The sequence below is a fragment of the Chanodichthys erythropterus genome, chromosome 7 (genome assembly GCF_024489055.1).
Source record: "Chanodichthys erythropterus isolate Z2021 chromosome 7, ASM2448905v1, whole genome shotgun sequence".
Taxonomy (NCBI): domain Eukaryota; kingdom Metazoa; phylum Chordata; class Actinopteri; order Cypriniformes; family Xenocyprididae; genus Chanodichthys; species Chanodichthys erythropterus.
The window spans coordinates 33,055,628-33,070,929 of record NC_090227.1 but is presented as its reverse complement, the minus strand read 5'-3'; the positions used below and the strand labels follow the sequence as shown (position 1 = coordinate 33,070,929).

Genomic DNA, 15,302 nt, shown 5'->3' with positions numbered 1-15,302 from the left:
CACAACTATGATAACATTTGATAATAAGAAATGTTTCTTGAGCACCAAATCAGCATATGTAAATGATTTCTGAAGGATCATGTGACACTAAAGACTGGAGTAATGGTTGCTGAAAATTCAGCTTTACCATCACAGAAATAAAAATATATTTTAAAATATATTAAATAGAAAACAGTTATTTCAATTTGTAATAATATCTCACAATATTTTGATCATTTTTGATCAGATAAATGCAGCCTTTGTGAGCATAAGAGATCCCAATCTTTTGAACAGTGTCTGTGTATAATAAATATTATATCATATTTATTTGGAATACAATAAAAATGTAAAACGAGTGAAAAAAATGTTTTAAAAAAAAAAGTGCAAAATACAATCTCATGGTAATAAATATTTTCTCAGATTTGCTCCCCATTAGCAGCTGTGACAAAAGTTAACTTTAAAGTCGCAGAAGCATCTACAGATTTAATAAGTAAGGGGTACTGTGCAATTTGCTGGTCGTGTTAAAAAATGATAATATAACACAAAAATCAAAATGTCATACGAACATAAACTCTGGTTGTTTTCAGAATATGAATGATTTTTAAGTATTAATTCCCTGTCATCTAATTGTTCCACTGGTTTTGACAGAGCCAAGAACGCACGAGTCCCTGGCAGTGCCGGATGAGGGTGAGGAAGATGAAAAAGGACTGAAACGCTGTGCAGAAGATGATGATGAGGAGGAGGATGAGGAGGAGGAAGAGGCGGATGGGGAAGGGGAACCCCAGTGGAACGGCCCAGGTCAGTCTCTATCTGTCCCTCCTTCAGGAGTGTTTTACTGACACATGAGTCACTGGCTTCTCAGGAAGGGCCAGCCGCAATCATACTGTCAGCTTGGCAGCCATGAAACAATATAGGCCATGACTTTATCAAGATACGCATTAAAAAGAGAAATGATTCAGTCTGAACTGCCTGTAAATTTTAGAGAAAGTACTGTCATTCTCATACCTCTTTGCAGGGTGAAACTACTGTACACTATCCAGTGCTTAATCACTTTTTGTGGCACGTTTGAGAATTCTGATAAACTTTCAAACCTGTTTCCAAAAGAGCCTCATTAAACAATGCTTTAACTCCTGGGTCAGACCACTAAGTTATCATGTAAATGCATTACTGTTGACTCAGAAAAAACTCTAGTGCATTTATTGACCACACAACATCTCAGAAATGTTCTAACAGTCTCTGTGAGAGTTCGGACTTGTTTCTCTCATACACCCAGCCCTGTTTTGCAGTAAGATAACCAGTGCAAATAACTTCATACTAAGCTGTTTTAACATTGGTCACTTCATGTTCTATATTTGTGGTATAAAGCAGCTAAGAAAACATGCAGGTTAGTCCTATCACACATAATTTAAATTGTTATACGTGACACGTCTGTATTTACATGATAAATATGAAGTAATATAAATTTGTATATTTTAATATAAATATTTTTTATCATAAGTATAATATTAATTAATATTATTATTTTTCAGGTTTGATAAGTTATTAATAACTAAAACGTTTCAATTCGAGGGCATTTTTATTTAGTTTTTTATGATAAATAACATTTATCATAAAAATATTGGGTTGCTACTTAATGTTCAAACTAGGGCGATTAATCGCGATTAATCGCATACAAAATAAAGGTTTGAGTTGGCCTAATACATGTGGGTGTACAGTGCATAATTATTATGTATAAATACAAACACATTCATGTATATATTTGAGAAATATTTATAAATATATGTATTTATTTATATTTTATATAATTTATATTATATATAAATAAAAATTATTTTGTACATAACATATTTCTCTTAAATATATACATTAATATGTATATATAAATACACACAAATTAATTACACACTGTACTCACACATATATCATACAAACTCAAACTTTTATTTTGTATGCGATTAATCGCGATTAATCATTTGACAGCCCTAGTTCAAACTAGGTTCTAAAGCAAAATCAGTTTAGAACCACTGCCATTCCTGCTGAAGAAAAAAAAAAAAACACATCTTAAACCAGCCTAAAGACCTGGGTATACTTTGTTTTTTTACGCGTATGCTAGTACATGCACAGTCGAACGCACAGCCTTGGAAAGTATACTTTTTTAAAGCAATCTCTCGCCACAAGTTATAACCCATGGAAACATCTTTGTATTCTTTCATGCTAGAGTTGTAAAAATGAGGGTACTTTGTAACCTCTTCGCACAATCTCTCGTCTATGTAGGCCTCCATCGTCGCTGTAGCTTGCATGTGTTCCCGTCTGTTCTGTTTATGCAGTTTTTCTATGACTACCTTGTGAATAGATGCCCCCAGGACACAGTTGCCACCTTGTGGATAAACTAATTACTGCAAAAAAAATTTAATGCGCATGTGCAACCGGCACGTACAAGTACGCGTGGTTAAAAAAATCTGGCGATGCCCGTACAGTACGAAGAACTATACTTTGGGCTTAAGCTGTTATTCTGGTCTGTTGCTGGTTTTAAAGGTGTTTTGGCCCTCTTTCAGCTGGAGACCTCTAAAGCAGTTGAAGACCAGCTAGTTTAAACAGGTTTTTAGCCAGGGATACAGTTCCCAGTTGTTCCCACGCCAATAACCCTGGTGAAGACTCAAAAGTGCAAAAGTATAAGTATTCATCAACCTCTAGGATGTTTTTGAGTTGTTTTCTTGCCTTCAAACTGGATGTATAAAATCGAAGACATCCTAAGAACATTAAGATTTTACTGCACTGTGAGTGTAAAAACAAATTGGTAGTCTTTAATATCGGCCTGGATAACGTAATAAGGCTTTTTCTATCGTTTTTCTCCATCTATTTCTCTCAGGACCACACGGCTGAGCAGTACAGCTTATAGCGATAGTGCGGATCTAGTAGAGTATGACATGATTCAATATGCAAGGCATTTTCTTTATCTCGAATATTTAGAAATCGCCTAAATATGTGTGTCTTCCCGTGTGTATGTGTGTTTTAATTTTTCACGTCAAGGATGTGTTTATTATCGTCCTGTTCCAGCCTGTCCTTTTAACAGTAATTGGAGTGATATTAATTGCTGTGCGGTTGCCGCTTGATGACAGCGCTGGCGATGTGAGTGCGATAGGCTCCCCCCCCCCCCCCCTTCCCTCGCAAACTAACTGCCAGGAGAATGAGGAAGACGGGGAGAGAAAGAGAGAGAGAGAGAGAGAGAGAGAAATAAAGAGGGGGGAGCAGGAGAGAGATAGGCCTTCTATCAGTACTGGAGCAGGCACTGCCTTTATCAGGAGCACGATTGGCAAAAGGGAAACTTTGACCGGTCTGAATTTTTCCCTTATCATCATGACCCCCCTCACACCACCCCACATCCCACCATTGGTCTCTCCATCCCCACTAACGCCCCCCTGCACAATGCAGACATGCACTTTTTCCTTGTTTCTTGTTGTTTTGGCCCCTCAGCATCAGGGGCGGAGTCGCAGGGTGTTTGTTCATGCGTTCATTTGGTGCAAGTTGTCTGGGAGTTAAATGTTCGGTTCAATGGTTTCATTGTTCACTGTTTGCATTATTGTCATTAGCCGAGTTCTGGTGTTAACGACAAGACTGACCTCAGCCTTTTCTGATGACGTCACATCCTGTTTTACTCTTTCTTGTGGGCTTTAGGTGATGGTATGGTTGGACAGCGGCAGCCAAACCCATGAATTCCGCATATTTTTCAGTCATTATGCAGTGTTTTTGTCATTCTGTACTGACCATTTCTCTGTTTTCTATTTCTATTTGACCTTTCATATATTGACCTAATGTTTCCAGAAAGTTCTTAGCTGGCAGGTTCTCATCCAATGTCCTTCTTATCAGTTTATATAAAGCTTTATTGTATACGCATGCACAAAACTCATAGATACAGAGATAGAGATAAAACATGGGCCATAAATAAACAAGTATGCTTATTTATGTGTTCCTTATCGGTTTTGAAGCTCTACAATTTACTGAATTAAAATGAAAAAGTATATGAGCCTTTTAGCATATTATATATCCATTTAGAATTGTCACTCAGAAATATGGGTATTATTAATATTATTTTTTTTCAAATTCACCATATCATCAAAGGATATCGCAATTTAATATGCATGGGTGGTCTATTCGTCCTTTAAAGCATCCATACGTAACGTCCATGGAAAATTCTTGCTTGTTATTTGTTAATTGCTTCTGTATCTTTATAGAATATTTTTCAGGGTGGGGTTCTGTTGAATGAATTGATAGGCAGTGGTGAGGCAGAAGTGTCAGGAATGGGTTGATATGGCAAAGCAGCTTTTTAATCTATAACGTGTCCTGCTGCATGATATGCAAAATAAATTATGAAGAAAAAAATTATCTTCAAAATGACCTTGCTGGCTGGAGGGTTTGATATTTTCCTCTCTGCTTAAAATTCTTGATATGCAAATGGCCGTCACAGTAATCCCTTCTAGCTGGCGGACCGTTACTCCTTTTTCCCTTTCTCCCCCTCTTTCTTTCTCTCTCTCTCGATCTTGCTTTCTCTTTTAGAGTTTCACAGGATGGAATAGGACCTTGACTAAACTGGCTCCGCATATAACGTTCCTGCTTGGCTAGCATTCCCTCCCCATCAGCATTCCTTATCCACACAAGTTATTCAAATTACTCCAATAAAGCATTATAATGGCAATGATAATAATGATTATTATTATTTACCTAGTGTGGTGGGATTTTATCATATTTAATTATAAGGGATCGGAGGGAGCAGCGTGTGCATATTATCAGTGGCATTTAAAGGCTGATAAATTATTTGCGGGTGCTGGAACTGGCATTGATGAGAGGGCTGCAGGGACGCTGATAGGTGCGGAGGTGTTGGTCAGGTTTTACAGCGTCAGCAGAGAAGCAGGAAAATCTGCATAGACCTCCTGAAGAGTCCTGAGCGCTGGAAAATTAAAAACATATCAGCACAGCTCAGAAAGAGTGAGAGAGTGGAACTAAATTTAAATAGAAATGTATTTGCGGATGTCAGTCCAATGTCATGAAATGTTCCTGCAAATACAGACACATACACATATTGGAGGTGTTGCTGTGAATATTTTCTTAACTGTGGCTAGTGGTTTTCCAAAGTTACTAGCCACTCAGCATTTTCACTGGCCACAATTTTGACATTGATACCATGGGGAAAAACTGCTATACACATGGATATTTTTAATATTATCTCATAATTTGGCAGCAGATATATTAGGCTGCTGTCACTTTAAAGGGTTAGTTCACCCAAAAATGAAATTTCTGTCATTAATTCTTCCCCCTCATGTCGTTTCAAACCTGTAAGACCTTCGTTTGTCTTTGGAACACAAAGGCAAGATATTTTTGATGAAATCTGAAGGTATCTGTTTCACACATAGGCACCAACGATGTTTGCACCTTTTGCACCTTCCTGATCTGCAGGAATGAGTAAAATTATGCACAATATGCAATCATCCAGAGCAAATGAAACAAGTGAGTTTGTGAGTGCGTGTCAACTCGCTGTCGGAAAGATGAGAGTGCAAGAAAGTGCAGCTGGTACTGTGTATTTATTCTGCGCAGAATGAGTCTTAGAAGCTTTTCAGATATTTCAGTATTGATATGTATCAAAAAAACAATATTTTTGACAACTCTACATTGCACTTAGTGTATTATTTCAGATGCCTTTTTAAAAGATTACAATTAAAAATGTATATATTATATATATAAAATTTAACCCGCGAAAGTGGCTAGTAGGAGTGACTGTGTTAAACGCCACTGCTGAAATCCACCCGCATTATATATATATATATTTCTTGCAAAATTTGTATTTGTATTGTACGGAAGAGGATTAGGGCCAAGCAATAATAAAAAAATAAAACCATCTCGAGATTAAAGTTGTTAAATTTCGAGAAAAAAGTCGAGATAAAATGTTGAGAATAAAGTAATTAAATTACGAGAAAAAAGTCTAGATAAAATGTTGAGAATAAACTTGTTACATTACGAGAAAAAAACTCGTTAAATTTCGAGAAAAAAGTCAAGATAAAATGTTGAGAATAAAGTAATTAAATTACGAGAAAAAAGTCTTTAAATTACGAGAACAAATTCGTTAAATTATGAGAAAAATTTCATTAAATTTCGAGAAAAAAGTCGAGATAAAATGTTGAGAATAAAGTCATTTAAATTATGAGAAAAAAGTTGTTAAATTACGAGTACAAATTCGTTAAATTACGAATTTGTTCTCATAATTTAACGACTTTTCTAGCAATTTAATTACTTTATTCTAAACATTTTATCTCGACTATTTTCTCGTAATTTAATGAGTTTATTCTCAACATTTTATTTCAACTTTTTTCTCCCGAAATTTAACAACTTTAAACTCGAAATGGTTTTATTTTAATCCTCTTCCGTAGTATTGTAACGTACTTGCTCTGGCATTAGTTTTGGATGAAGAGATGTGCTTGTTGTCGTTTGTTATCGTTGTACAAGCAGAATGTGACGGTTGGTCAGTGTGGTATTTGTCCCGCCCCTCCTCCACTGTGATTGGATGGCTGGGCAAAAAGTGACAGTGATGAGCGCATTCTTGAACTCTCAGTGACCAGTAGAAAATGCAGAATTTTAAAGCAGCAGACAAGCACACTCTTAGAAACAGAACGAGACCACCGCTAGTGTGGACACTAATATAGTTATCTTTAAAGTTACGATGTTGGTGTGAACAGGCCTTTAGACTGTGTGCGATGCTCAAACGAGCAGAGTATCAGTGTTTTGATAGTGCCACAGTGGTTATGCTTTTTACAGTAAAAATACTCACACATCAGCTTTAAATCAGATGAACCAAGAAAACCGAATATTACTGTTCAAACAAGTGAATTGAATTTAATTATTATACAGAGTAGCGTGTGGTAGTCCTTGTTAAACATATTTATATTGTTCTCAGGGAGACAAAAGCGCCTGCAGTCTGAGGTTTTATCAGACGTGTCTACAACACCCATCTGCAGGAGTGAAATTCACTGGCGAGTCATTCAATCTCATCCCTGGACCCATTGTTTCGCTGCTGAATGAAGAAGCTTAGATCAGAGCGCCGCAGTGTATGGATATAATATCCAATTGTGCTCCACATTTCAAAGTTAATTCAAAAGATTCATTCACAAGTTTATTTTGATCTGCTGTCACTCTCAATGGAAGGGCATTGGTGGCGCTGATGCTTTGCTAGACCTTTGATGATCTATATCCTGCTGTACTAAACTGAATTTCTTTCTTTCTTGGCTTGGTCTCTTTGTTTTTCTTTCTCATAATTTCTTGAATGTGTTTTGTAAGCAGAATTTAGTGGAAACCTGAAACCACTATGTTGGTACATCTGTCTAGACAAATTCAGCTCAGCCTAAACATGCTAATAATCTTGACATGCTGTCAATTATGTGGTTAGTGTGGTTAAGATTATTTGGGTTACACAACAGTACAAAAGAAATACACACTATAAAAAAGACTCCAGTACATAAACTTAAAGCAGATCTGTAATTGTGTACTGACTATTAATCTTCTACATGCGGCAGAAGTTTTGTTTTCTTTAGAAAAATATACGAGAGAGAGTGTGTATTGTGTAAAACCTAACAACTTTCATGTTGTAACAGGTTCATGGAATGAAAGGAGCATGATGGCAGGTGTTTTGAGAGAGTCACACGAAGTGCCACTGTACAACAGCACCTGGTATTTTGCCAGTGTACCAAACGTGTTTTTTTTTTTTTTTTTTTTTTATAATTCCTGTGTCGCCGAGAATGTATTGGCAGTGTAGATATATCAGAAAGACAGCCTGTGAGCTTGATGGTTTTCAGTTATTCTGATTATCTTGCCTTCTTTTGCAATCTTACATTATTTCTTCCTGAGATCCGGCTGTGGTTGTGCTGCACTATGAGGGACTCGGGCGAAGCTGTTATCTGAGGCTGAGCAGAGCGGGACCAGCGTCAGACCGTTAACTTCCATTCTCAGACGCTCTCACTTCCCCACGTTACCCTCTTATCCCAGCACAGCGTGTTCCCCAGATTCCTGACCTGACATGTGGGAATTGTAAATTATCTGTATCTGTTTATATTGGTTATATACTGGATATTTAACTGTGCATGCTCAGTTCTCGTTTTTACATTTACTTTATCTTTGCTGTCATCTCATGCTCTCTTTAAGTTGATCTTTAACAACACTAATAATTTAATAACACGTCTTTAGCAAATCACATCATTATATCCATTTTTCTTAAGGTAAATTATAATGATGTGATGCCTAAATTCACTTTTAGCATTTAAAATAATTGACTTTACATTTCGACAACACAGGCCAATAGCATTTTAGGTAATACTTTACAATAAGATTCCATTTGTTAATATTAGTTAACTACATCATTTAACATGCACAAACAATAAAAAATACCTCTAAAGCATTTATTAATCTTAGTTAATGTTAATTTTGACATATACATTGTTAAAGTCAAAAGTTGTATCTGTTAAAATTATTTAATGGGCCTGATCTAACATGAACAATGAATAGTGGAATTTTTAATAACTAACGTTAACAAAGATGAATAAATACTGTAATAAATGTATTGTTAATTGTAAATGTTAATTAATCCATTTGTGTGAAAGTCACCATGAAATCAAAATGTATAATTCTTATTTTTATGAAATATTGCAGTATTTATTAGCTATAAATGATTTATCCATATTGTTTTTTTTAATCATATGCCCTTGTAATCTTTAATAAAAATAACTTTCCTTCCCACTTGTAGCGATATCTCTTTTCTTCTCTTCTTCTCTTCTTTTCTCTGATGACGTTTACTGGCGTGAGGGCGGAACAACCTCTCACATGAGATCACACCACAATGATCCAACTAATTCCTGATGGACCAAATCAAGTCCTGTTCTGCATTTTTTGTTGTTCGAGAAGCTGTTCACTCGGATATACGTCACAACAGGGAAGAAAAGACTTTTGCGACTTCTGCTTCATGCTGACTAATTAATGGGACTTTATTGTAAAGTGTTACCAGATTTTAAAGGTGCCCTAGAACCCCTTTTCAAAAGATGTAATATAAGTCTAAGGTGTCCCCTGAACGTGTCTCAGCTCAAAATACCCCATAGATTTTTTTTTAATAAATGTTTTTAACTGCCTATTTTGAGCCATTATTACATATGCACCGATTAAGCGTGCGGCCCCTTTAAATCTCCCGCTCCCGCCCCCGCTAGCTCTCAACTGCCTTAAACAGCAAACACAAAGTTCACACAGCTAATATAACCCTCAAAATGGATCTTTACAACGTGTTCAGCATGCATACATCGATTCCTGTGAGTATAGTATTTATTTGGATGTTTGCATTTGATTCTGAATGAATTTGAGGCTGTGCTCCGTGGCTAACGGCTAATGCTACACTGTCGGAGGGATTTATAAAGAATGAAGTTGTGTTTATGAATTATACAGACTGCAAGTGTTTAAAAATGAAAATAGCGATGGCTCTCGTCTCCGTGAATACAGTAAGAAACGATGGTAACTTTAACCACATTTAACAGTACATTAGCAACATGCTAACGAAACATTTAGAAAGACAATTTACAAATATCACTAAAAATATCATGGATCATGTCAGTTATTATTGCTCCTTGCTTGCTTACCTAGTCTGATGATTCAGCTGTGCTCATCCAGACGTTTTGCCCTTGTCTAATGGCTTGAACGTGGGCTGGCATATGCAAATATTGGGGGCGTACACCCCGACTGTTACGTAACAGTCTGTGTTTTGTTGAGATTCGCCTGTTTTCCAGAGGTCTTTTAAACAAATGAGATTTATATAAGAAGGAGGAAACAATGGAGTTTGAGACTCACTGTATGTCATTTACTGAACTCTTGTTAATTAACTATGCCAAGATAAATTCAATTTTTCATTCAATGGCACCTTTAACATCTGCGATTTATTGGTTATCAGTCATAACATAATCAGCTTATATGTATCAGCCTGAAATTTTAAGGAATAGTTCACCCAAAAATTAAAATTCATCATTTACTCACCCTCAGGTTGTTCCAAACCTGTATGAATTTCTTTCACAATAGAAGATATTCTGAAGAATGTCGGAAACCAAACAGTTGATGGATCCCATTGACTTCCATAGTATTTTTCCCATAGTATTTTTTGGTTACACATATTCTTCAAAATATCTTGTTTTGTATTCAGCAGAAAAAATAAATTTATAAAGGTTTGGAACAACATGAGGGTGAATAAATGATGACAGAATATTCATTTTTGGGTGAACTATCCCTTTAAGAATGACATTCCTACTACTGGACTAACATTTCTTTAATTTATTAAGAAATGTTTTCTTCCTCACATTGGTCATTGTGAACCAGCAGAGCGACTGGTGCCCCCTCAAAAAAATCAGTGCATGATGCCTGATTTGCATGCTTTTTTTCTGTTGTTTTTAACAAGACTCACTATATCTGATAGGCGATTCAGTTGAAGATTATATCATAAATGAACAGTAACAAATGTGTCTTAAGTTTGTCAGTTTGTATTTTTTTTTTCACTGTCTTTGAATTTGGCACGCATCCCACACACCTGCTGAATACTGGAACTTTATTGCACACAGTGGGCTGCGGGACAATCGTCCCACACTTGTGGTTAAACGGAGCTCAACGGCAAGCTAATACTCATCACATGAAAATGTTTAGAACGACCGCGTGTGTGAATAAGTGAGCATTTCCCTGTAAGGCTCACACAATGATGATTGACTGTGTAGGAAGGGGCATTTATCTGTAATTAAGAACATACTCTTCCCTTTCTGTCTGTCACTCTCTTACCCTGTTGATGATTGAGAGGTGTGGGCTTTAATCTGGAGGAACATTTCTCACTGCCGTCCCCCGCTGCTATCTCCCCAGCTGCTCCATGTGGCCCACGAACTGGCGGCTGTAGACGGGACACTGCCACGCCGATTACCAGCCCTATCAGATGCCTGCGCTTTCCTGCCGCTTCCTGTCTCTCTTTCTCTGCCCTGCATTTCAGTTTGTCCTTCCTCCCTCCTGCTCTATATCTTTCCTCCGCCAGGCCTTGTGCCACTTGCATCTGTCATTTGCGCCTTGTAAACAGTTAAACGTGAGGAATATTTTATAGGCAATTATGAAGAAACTGGCAGCATAGGGCCTTTTTTGTTTTGCATTGATATTAGATTCATGGTTGGATTAAATCGATTAAATATTTATTTCCTTCAGGCTTTAAGTCATTGACAGTTTCCTATTTCAGAGTACACATACAGTGTCTTCAAATTTTATTTAGACTGTTTAGCCATACATAAAAGATTAGTTCACTTTCTTTTTAAATGAAAATTACCCCAATCTTTACTCTCCCTCAAGCCATCCTAGGTGTATATGACTTTCTTCTTTCTGATGAACACAATCTGAGCTATATTAATAAATATCCTGGCACATCCAAGCTTTATAATGGCAGTGAACGGAAAACAAGAAGTATGAAGCTCAAGAAAGTACATTCATCCATCATAAACGTACTTCACATGGCTCTGAGGGGTTAATAAAGGCCTTCTGAAGCGTTTGTGTAAGAAAAATATCCATATTTAACAAGTTATAAAGTAAAGTGTCTAGCTTCCACCAGACCGCCTTCCGTCTTACACAAATGCATCGCTTCACTTCAGAAGGCCTTTATTAACCCGTTGGAGTCATGTGGAGTATGTTTATGATGGATGGATGGAAGCACTTTCTTGAGCTTCATACTCATTGTTTCCCATTCACTGCTATTATAAAGCTTGGACGTGTCAGGATATTTATTAATATAACTCAGATTGAGTTCATCAGAAAGAAGAAAGTCATATAGGATTCCTTGAGGGTGAGTAAATCTTGGAGTAATTTTCATTTAAAGTGAACTAATCCTTTAAAAAAATCATTCATTTATTTGCATTACAATAAAGTATTAAGCCAAATGGTAATGATGGTAATAACAGCAATTTTTGTAATGAAAGATGGCACAGGCACACTGTTGAAGGGAAACATTTTGCAAAAAGACATTTTGATCATCTTGGGATTGGTTGGTTTAAAGCAATTAGTTAAAATGTTTTGAGAAAAGGTTTTATTTTATTTAATGCAGTGATAATTCATGCATTTTAAATGTTGGCCAAATGTGTGTTTGCACTCACGGAAGTCTAGTTTTTAGTGTTTAAAATCTCTCACCCCGTATTTCAGTGTAATTTCCCATACTTTCCTTTCAGAATCTAAATCCTTACGCCGCTATCATCAAAATGTCCTTTTTCCAGCCAGAAGGAGTTGCTAAAGTAGACATGAAATAATTATTGAATTAATTATCAAAGTCACATACCGTACAATTAATTTGATGGCTTTTCCCGGAGTCTTTTCCCCTGTCTATGCAGCGAGAATGTCAAGAAACATTTTCTAATTAATTTATGTGTGATTATCAGGACGAGTTTCTGGAAGGTCCTCACTTTCAATTTGTGAAAGGGTAACGGTGGTGGAAGACAAGGAAAAGCAGCTGAAAACGCACACACACAAGATCAGGCCTGCAGTCATACAGAAGATTATAGAGCATCTATATGGTCTCTTAACCAGAAGACAGTCAAACGTATAAATTAATTAAAGTAGCAGCATTAAGGGCAAAACTATTCTCCTAAAGCAATGTATTACCTGTTAAACGTCATTTCCAAACCCCATGAAATCAAAATTAGAGGTTTGTGTCTATTAGCTGTGAAGCTAATCTGTATACTTGTATAGGCTCAAATCCTTTTTTAGCAGATGTATATGCATTTAAAATTTACATTGTTTCTCATGGAGGAAAATGTACCACAAATATTGATGACTCATCCAGATTTTTGTCCAATCAAAAGCTCTCCAAAAAAACGAATGTCCCTGTATAGCAATTCATATTTCATGACTGTGAAGTAACTAAACCCTTGTTTTTGACCCCTTAAAATAAAGGACAAACCCTTCAATATGTTCCTTTTCCACCTCGTAAAGACTAATGGTACGGCCAAATCGGTAATGGTGCTTTGCGTCTGTTAAAAAAGTATGTTGTATATATAGTATGAATATTTTTTAAATTTAGATTTAAATATATTTCTCATTGTGTCCATCAGACTTGCATTTCTCTCATTTCTACTATAAACTCTCTTCAGCACTTCAAATGTTTCTCCATAGTGGAATCTAACATACAGCTCAAAGTCTTTATTTGTTTCTCCAGGCATGTGTCTTCAAAGGCACATCTTTGCAGCAGTGTGAAACGCTTTCTATTTGAGCATAGCTCATCTTCTCTACCCCTTTGCATATTTGCTGTTTGGCATCAGCTCTTTTCCAGGCCTTGTGTTGGTCAGATAAAAGTTCAGAAGTACAGTTAAGAGAAATTAGTTGTGTAAACAGTAGTAAATGTCAATGATAAAGTTCTGTTGAAGCTCATCTGATGAGAGTGGCGAACGCAGGTGTCTTATCTCTACCCAGCAAAAGAAGGGTAAAATGGAAATGATGCTGTGCTGAATATACGATGCCTATCCCAGAAATTTGTATCTTCTCAACCGTACTCTTTGACCCACGGACGCTTGGGTGAGTTATCAGGGACTGTTGTGTGAATGTGAGTGTGCGTGTGTGTGTGTGTGCGATTGTTGATCACTGCTGATGAACTACAGAATAGCCACTTCTCTACTAGCGTTACACACATGCTCGCTGACAAACACGCCTACACACTCTATTTTCACTCTCAATGGGTTAGGAAAGTGTGGGATTTGTCATTCAGCAGAGGTTAAACCCCACCTATTAGCGTAGGGTCGGAGTGTGGCTCTGATAAAGATTTCCTGTTGTACTGTGTCAAAAAATCAATGGCCACAGAGCGATCTGCTCATTTGATATCAACAATAGTCTTTTTAAAAATCAATTAGTCCTGATAGAGAAGCCAAAGGAGCCACGGAAACCTGAATTGGGGCCGACTGGATAACTACTTGCTTTTTTTTTATCCAATAAAGAGGAGCGAGTCACTGGAGCTTTAAAAAGATGAACTCACTCAATTTTGTCGTTATGAGAATATGAGGATGCTTGTTTGTGTTGGACTCATATTGAGTGTTTTTCAGGAACATATCTGATAAGGTTAAAGCTAAAAGGGAAATTAAGTGTGAAGCTGTTACCAGTCAAAAATCAAAATATATTGAGAGGAGAAATCACTAAGAATGAATAATGTTGATAAATTCCATGCATTGTTTTTAGGGATGCATTGATGTTCAAATTCTGGTGGATGCTATTAATATTAAATAGCCTAAAATAATTTCTCATCATGTTATGTCTAATAACAGATAATTGGCTTTTTGTCTAATTAAATTAACAATAACTAAATGCTACTGGTGAATTTAGATATCACAATAATCTTGGAAAAATGGATATTTATTTTGAGATTTTCTAAACAGTACTGTTACGTCTCCCTATTCATGTTGCTTAGAGTATGTATCATAAAAGTGTTAAAGTTAAATAAAAAAATAATAATAAATCAAATAAACGGGTTCAGATACTGATAACTTGTGTGACGAGATGAATCAGGAAGAGACAGATTGGAATGAATGCTTTTTAGCATCTCATTATCTTGAAGAAAATACACCCGATGGTTTTTACAAGGAAACAGTGAATCCAGAAATAAATATTTACAGAATTATGTACAAATAAACTTAAAATGATTCAATTAATAGTGACTTTAAAGATTTAAGTGAGTATTAGATGATGGCAAATGCGACCTTAAAGGTACAATATGTAAAATTTTTGCAGTAAAATATCCAAAAAACACTAGGCTAGTGTTATATATTTTGTCCAGCTGATTACTAACAATATCTCTAATGTTTTCAACTACTTGTAAATCATGAGAAAATTCCAATTCTAAACAGTGACACGGGCAGTGCAGTCCCTTGTCAATGACGTCAGTTACCTTTGTTACCGCCTTTACTGACGTAGAAACCACATGACAACAGTGCTGTGGACAAATGCGGAAGTAGAGTCTAGCGTCCAGCAAACCACTAGCTTGCTTCAAGCAGTTCCTTATTTACTTCTTGCACGTTTTATGGTGGATTGTGTTACTTATTTATGGAACTTAATTACTGTTTACCATCTGCCGCTGGTTCTGTCGACAAGGACAGCTCCCGTAAACTCATGACCGGAAAAGCGGCGCCGGCGACTGTGTCATAATAAAAGTCCCGCTGCTCATGAGGAGTGTGTTGATCAATCGCTCCAGCTCCTCGTTCAGCTCCCGCAACACTCGGCCCTGCTCTGCTTCATACTACAGTAACGTTAATAATCGCATC

General features: G+C 36.5%; 1 protein-coding gene across 4 annotated transcripts in view; it reads left to right on the top strand.

Annotated features, from left to right (window-relative positions):
* zfpm1 (zinc finger protein, FOG family member 1) overlaps window positions 1-15,302 on the top strand; it is a 101,141-nt gene that overhangs the window by 47,250 nt on the left and 38,589 nt on the right. For all 4 annotated transcript variants that reach the window (XR_010895522.1, XR_010895521.1, XM_067390275.1 and 1 more), the window contains one exon: window positions 628-777. Coding sequence is in view for 2 of the 4 variants with exons in the window: in XM_067390275.1 (XP_067246376.1) it covers window positions 628-777 (150 nt within the window). In the remaining 2 variants the exon portion in view is untranslated. The remainder of the gene's footprint in view (window positions 1-627; window positions 778-15,302) is intronic.